The following is a 7,105-nucleotide window of genomic DNA, read 5'->3' on the forward strand; positions in this document are numbered from 1 at the left end:
CGGTTATTCCCATTTCTATTATCAAACGAAGAGCATGTACCACGGCTTCGTACTCCAAAATGTTGTTGGTGTGCCCTTGAAATTCCAATCTCAGTGCATGCACGATTCTATCTCCAGTGGGTGTTGTGATCACAATTCCAATGCCTGCACCTTCCTTTTTCTTGGACCCATTGACGAAGACGTCCCACCTTCTTTGACTTGAGGGTTCGAGTACATCATTAGGATCCTTTGCATCTTCTTCTACTCCGGGTATGTCCTTCACTTATTCGCTATTATCCATAGGTAAGTCTTCTAGGAAATCAGCCAAGACTTGTGATTTTTGGGAAGTTTGGATCTCGTGGATAATGTTGAATTGTTCCAGCTGTGTATTCCACTTTGTTATTCTTCCTAATTTTCCAGCGTTCTTAAGGACATCTTCCAGCGGTGCTTTGCATGGGACACGAACATAGTGAGTCAGGAAATAAGTTCTCAGCTTCTGTGTTGCCAATACTAATGCTAGTATGAGTTTTTCAATCTTGGTGTAGTTTCCTTCTGCCGCATTGAGAGTTTTACATACATAGTAGATCGGTTGCTCGACCTTCGTGTTGGTCTTGACCAGCACATCACTGCTACATAAAGGGACAACACTTCATCGGTAGATCGGTTTATGAAGGATCGGGATCGTTGCCAAATAATTTTTAATTTTTTGTGGACACTTCATCGTCCACAAAAAACTACATCAGCGTCTTCGGTTGCTGCTACATAAAGGGACAACACTTCATCGGTATTGGGTTTCTGAAGGATCGGGATCGTTGCCAAATAATTTTTAATTTTTTGGAAAGCTTCTTCACACTCAGTGGTCCATGCAAACTTGGTACATTTCTTGAGGATATTGAAAAAATGTTTACACTTGTCCGCTGATCTAGCGATGAATCTCCCTAACGCTGCTATGGAACCATTAAGTTTTTTGGACTTCTTTCAAATTTCTTGGGGATGTCGTCTCCATGATGGTCTGGATTTTGGCGAGGTCGACTTCGATGCCCCTCTTCGCTACCAGATATCCGAGAAACTTCCCTGATGTGACACCGAAGGTGCACTTTTTCGGGTTTACTTTCATGTTGTATTTCCTCATTGCACCGAAGATATCTCTCAAGTCCTGAAGGTGATCCTTGCGTAATTTTCTTTTGACTAGCATATCATCGACATAGACTTCCAAAGTTTTCCCGATCCATGGATTGAAGACAACATCAACCATCCTCTGGTATGTTGCCCCTGCATTCCTCAATCTGAAGGGAATTCGGGTGTAACACTAGAGGTCGTGCGGAGTGAAGAATGTTGTGTGTTGTTGATCTTCTTTTGCCAAGGATATCTGGTTGTAAACAGAATATCCGTCCATGAATGATAATTCTTTGTGTCCTTCCACAGCTTCCACCAATTGATCGATGCTTGGGAGCGGGTAGCTGTCCTTCGGGCATGCTTTATTGAGGTTGGTGAAGTCGATGCATATCCTTACCCCACCGTTATTTTTTGGTACGATGACCATGTTCGAGATCCATGTGGGGTACTTCACCTCCCTTATGAATCCAGCCTCCATCAGCTTGTGAAGCTCTTTCTCAACTGCTTGATGATACTCCGGTGCTAATTTGTGCAATTTCTGCCTGAAGGGGTTAGTGCCCAGCTTTATCTGAAGTTCTTGTTGTATTATCTTTGGATCGATCCTTGGTATATCTCCTAGATTCCATGCGAATATATCCGCGTATTCCTTGAGTAGCTTGACCAATGTTTTCTCGATCTTTGTCCATCAAAGTACCTATCTTGATCATCTTGGGATCTTCTTCTGTTCATAGTTGGTTCTACTAGCGTAAATGTAGGCTTCGGTTCCCCTAGGAGAGGAACGTTTTTTAATTGCTATTTGGTAGGCTTTTTAGCCCCCTTTTCCCCTGAGACGCCTGCTTCAGTAGCTAGAACGATGCTATCCTTCGTTAGGTTTTTCTCTGAGATTTCTTCGAGGTACATATTGATTGCCTTGTCTTTAGCGGCTGCTTTTTTTTTGCCTCTTCGGGCTTTACGTTGCTCATCTTGTTCACTGTTAAGTTGGTTTTGTAAAGCTTGACATTCTCGTACCGTGACTTGATCACCCTTGATTTCTATTACCCCTTCGGGTGTTGGGAACCTAAGGTATTTGTGATATGTTGCTTCTACTCCTTTGATTTTGTGCACCCATCTTCGTCCGATGATGACGTTATAGGGGGATGGTGTGTCCACTACGCTGAATTGGGTACTAACCTTCATCGGTCCTGCCTTGACTTCTAAGAAGATGTCTCCTAATGGCTTCGTTGGGGCGCTATTGAATCCATATATGGTGTAGTAAGAAGACATCAGTTGTTCGTAATTCAATTCCATATGTTTGAATGTATCGTAAAATAGAACGTTGACTGAGCTTCCTCCATCGATCAGAACCTTCTTTATGTTGCATCCTGATACTGGAAACGTGAGTACCAAGGGGTCATTGTGATCCTCCATGTCTTCTTCAACATCTTCAGCGTGAAATGACAGAGGTGCATTCATCCATTGCTCATGTTCATCAACTTCTCCTCCATCGATCTTGTACAGCTCACAATAGTCCTCAAATTTCTTTCTTAAACTTTATCCTATTTGATCAGTCAGTGAGGGGTCGTTGGGTTCTGAACGGGAAATGGTGTTGATTGTTCGGTTGTTCTCAGGTAGTTGAACTTGTTTGTTTCGTTGGGTCCTATCGTCGGTTTCTGCTTTTTGAACATATTGCTTGAGATCTCCGACATCAATCAACTTCTGGATCATTATCTTGAGATTTTTTCACTTCTCTGTTTGGTGACCATTGAAGCAATGGTACTCGCAATAGTCTCTTGATTTCTCAGATCTTGGTGGTTGCTTTCCCTTGGACCATGGCCACTCGAAATTGGTTCGATCCTTGATTTCCCTCAGGATGCGAACATAGCTGGTGTTAAGCTTCGTATAGACCTGGTCTTCAAACTTTTTATCATTGCGTCGATGATCATCTCTTCTTCCTCTTTTATCTTCGTTGAAGTGTTCGGTCGAATTGGTACTCTTTGATCCGCTGGCTTTCTCCATTGAATTCATACGATGAGATTTTTGCATCTGTGCCCTGGGGTTGTCACGCTGTATTTCCTCCAACCTGGCGTGCTTTTCGATGATCACTCGAAGATCCCCTTCGGTCGTGGGAATACTTCCATGAATCTCAACGAACAATGGGCTCATCATATCCAATCCCCACTTGTAGCAATTGATGCTAACCACAGGGTCTGCATTTCCTATTGCTTGACAGATCTTGTTCCATCTGTCGGTATACTCCCTAATCGTTTCTTTATAGGCGACCGCTAGCGAGAAGAGCTTGTCCATTCCTGCGTTTACGGTCTTGTTGTACATGTAAGTTTCCAGGAATATTTTGGTGAGCCGACTGTAGGAATCGATGGAATTTTGAGGTAAATTATCGAACCACGATAGTGCCGATCCTTTCAGGCTTGATGGAAAATATCTGCAAGGAACCACGTCGCCACGCTCTTATATGGACATCGTTCGGTTATAGTAATGAAGATGGGTCGCTGGATCGCTAGATCCATCGTAACAGTCGAACGCTGGGATGTGGAATTTCAGAGGAATCAGGGCTCTTGCCAGATGTGCCGTCAGTGGTGTAGTAACAGCTTCTCTCATTACTTCTTCCAACCGTCCTCCTCCTTGTCGTGTCTTAAGTTGTTCGATTTCCGTCATCATTTCAGCACGAAGGTTCTCCATAGCGAGATGATGTTCGTCCCATACGGTTGATCCCCCTGATCTTCGGGATTCACTATCGAAGTAATCTGCATCCTCTGGTTGGCAATCGGGATCGGATGATCCGTTTCTTCCCGCAGCAAGCCGATTCAAAGGTTCGGGATTATTGACATTAGCTACTATATCATCCTTAGGTCTTGATTCGGCTGGGGTGTTTTGGAGTTTGCTTCATCGTGCTAATTTTCTACTTCTGCGATGTGGGCATTCCTATCCTTGAGCTCATGGTTCTCTCGTGCGAGTAATGCTACAACATCTACATATACCTTATGGTTTCTTTTCAACTCATCGAGCTCTGATATCAGCTGGATGGAATGATTTGATCCTTGGTTTGGAGTTCCCACTTGCGCTTGTCCACCGGTGGCTACAGTGTGATATTCATCAACAGTCTGTATTAGGGGGATAGGTGGATCAGTGGGCGGAACTTGAAGCTACATAGGTTGTTGTGCTGGTTGGTTCGTCATTAGCAGAGGCTGGATGGTCAGTAGCGGTTGGTTTTGCTCGTCGGTGAGTGTCATCTCATAGATGGGTTGTTGCATTGTTGAGTCTGCCATCCCTTCTCGTTGTTCGTTCACTTGGGCTATCGCTGCTACTTTGGCGGCACCGGCTTTGGCTGCTGCGGATTTTAGAGCTGATGCTGCTATTGCGCTGGCATCCAGAGGTGTGGTACTTTCCGCTCCATCCTGCTTTTTGTTTGCTGCTTTGAGCTTTTCTCCTTTTTGCTTGCTGCATGTCACAACAGGTGTAGTCCTCGGTGTTTCCTTTGACGATGCCTTATCTTTTCCTGCATCCATTGTTTTGTCCATATTTTATTACAAAAATGAGACATTGGCAAGGGAAATATATCCACATGGATTTTGTTAGTAAATTCGATCATAAGAAAAGGCGTAAGCCAAAACATGGTCATAGCATCGATCTGTTGAGGATTTTTTCAAGAGAAACATTGGTCCAAAGATAGATCGAAAGATTTTTTCAAGAGAAAACACAGATCCAGACATAGATCCAAAGATTTTTTTGCAGATCCAAAAATTACGAACATAGATCTAAAGATACTTCACGAAAGAAGGTAGATTCAAGGGTTTTTACAAGCGAAAACTCGGATTCGAAGTATTTCCGATCATTTTTATGGTGAAAAGTTTTGTTTCGTCTAATCGTGTTTTCAAATCTGGTCTTTTTGCTGGCTTGTCACACAAAATCGGTATTGAGAAACAGTGTTGAGTGATAAAAGAGTTCACAGGAAAAGATAAATCTTTTTACCGGGACGTAAGTGTCCCTATTTCTAGCGCCAGATTGTGAACACAAATGTAATGATGGTATCATCGTGTCCACAAAAAATATTCGCAATATAAACAAATCTACTGAAATGATTGAAATACATATAAAATAGCACGTGGTAGTTATATGGGAGACTCTGAGCCTTCGGGCTCGTCCTCGTCTCGCATCATAGGAGAGTCTATGATGATTCAAGCGATGCATGATACATGAATACGAAAATTATAAGTACAGAATGTAAAGGAGGCAATGATTTACGTGGTTCATCACTAAGGCCTACATCCACAGAGGTTTGGTTTTTCACTATATATTATATAAGGTTACAATGGATGGTCGAACGACTCTGAGTAGGGAACGATGCAATGAGGAAGGTAGATAAAACTCATACTTACTCTTACAATTTTCCTCTCCTGAACTATAGTTCTCTATCTCTAAATTTGGTCGACCCCTTCTCTCTCAGTGGAGTTGGGTATCTATAGGCTTCTGGTATGGGGCCCTCTTCTCTAGGACCGTCGTCCCTTATCGTCTTCGTTAATGCGCCGAGACCGTTGATATCTCCGTTCTGCACCGACGCCTTTCAACGGTAATGTATTGCGATGATGGTGCACATTTTCCTTCTCCATAGGATGTTTGACACGTACCCTAGGTCTATAGCATTTAAGGCGGGTGGTTGGGGCAGTCTGCACGCCTCAGACAGCTGTCAATGTAGGTGTCAGCGGGGTTTCCTCCCGTTCGTCCGATTTGGATCTTTCTTGGGATGATAAAAAAGCAACCCTATAGGTATTCTATGGTGCTTCGCGGTGCTCTTATCATCAGGTACTCCTTGTTTTACCAACCGTCGGATTCGCAGGATGGCGAGCACGTGGCAGAGTTTCTTGACCATGTGCATAGATGAATATTCTTCTCAACTGACGGCCCTTGAAGAGAATGGGTATAATGTGGGTCAGCTTTGGGAGAGGTTTGATAAGTTGAGAAATATGTCTGAAGATGTGAAGAGGAGTAAAGAGAGTATGAAGGAGTGTGAAATTTATAGGAAGGATAAAGAAGTTAAAGCTTCTATTACTTTGAATAAGATTGATGCGTTGAAGAAATTGTTGAAAGTGTTGGAAGCTACTCTGGAGGATCAGAAATATGAGATTGAGATTTTGGAGCTCAGCATCTACTCCTCAGTAGAAGAAGGTGATTCGGGTGAAGAAGAAGAGGAATTTTGGTGATTCAGTAAGTGTTGTTAAGACTTTTTGTTTCATCAATCATTAGTTATTCCACGTATATAAATCTACTTCAATGCAATTTTAATCTCTTCTGTTCTAGAGGTTTTGGATTTAGATTTTACAAGAAATAAAATAAATTTGTGTGCTAGTAAAATTATCATACTGGTTTTAGCCAAGTAGAAATTGCATGTGACTGGAAAATATGTTTGTCAAATCATTTGGTACCAAACAAGGTTACAAAGACTAGATTCAAAAACTACTACAATATAGTTGCTAGAAAATTCTTCGTTTGATGGTGGAATGAATAACACTTTCGTGAAATCCCTGAAACAGACAATCTACACGGCTTTCTCAAGTGCTTTAATGCACTCCAATACCGAAGCCTTAATTTGACATTGCTGCTATTAGGCCTTCATAATGGACGCAACAAATAATACATTAATGAGAATAAGAAATTAGTGAATTGGGTAACAATTAGTGAATGAGAATTTTTGCCTGAATTTGATATTCATGACACTTCCAGCTTAAGAATTTAGTTTTGCATGCCAATAATCTAAATCTAAAGAAATATGATTCAATTTTTGTTTGAGTTGTGAACAACATTTTTATTTTATTTTTTAGGTGCAGCTAATTGTCCTTTTTGAGATATCCAATATAAGAGTACAATTAATCAAATTACAAATGATATACTCTATTTTAATGAATCTGATTTTCATGCATCAATTGCATTTTAACTATTTCGGTGCACTTTTCATGTTCATTGGCTTCATCCATCCAAACTCATTGGTTATATATTGTGATCTAACCTCTCAATAAAA

The 7,105-nt window shown here is 41.6% G+C and overlaps 1 protein-coding gene across 1 annotated transcript; it reads right to left on the reverse strand.

The window, feature by feature from the left end:
• Positions 1 to 1,887: 1,887 nt before the first annotated feature.
• LOC113279319 lies at positions 1,888 to 2,547 on the reverse strand. The gene has a single exon (XM_026528034.1). The coding sequence runs from the start codon at positions 2,545 to 2,547 to the stop codon at positions 1,888 to 1,890; it is 660 nt and encodes a 219-aa protein (XP_026383819.1).
• Positions 2,548 to 7,105: the final 4,558 nt, after the last annotated feature.

The sequence above is a fragment of the Papaver somniferum genome, chromosome 1, assembly GCF_003573695.1.
Source record: "Papaver somniferum cultivar HN1 chromosome 1, ASM357369v1, whole genome shotgun sequence".
In the NCBI taxonomy this organism is placed as follows: domain Eukaryota; kingdom Viridiplantae; phylum Streptophyta; class Magnoliopsida; order Ranunculales; family Papaveraceae; genus Papaver; species Papaver somniferum.

Excerpts from the sequence above, each read along its gene's own strand:
- LOC113279319 (XM_026528034.1), bottom strand. The coding sequence starts at position 2,547 with ATGAATGCACCTCTGTCATTTCACGCTGAAGATGTTGAAGAAGACATG.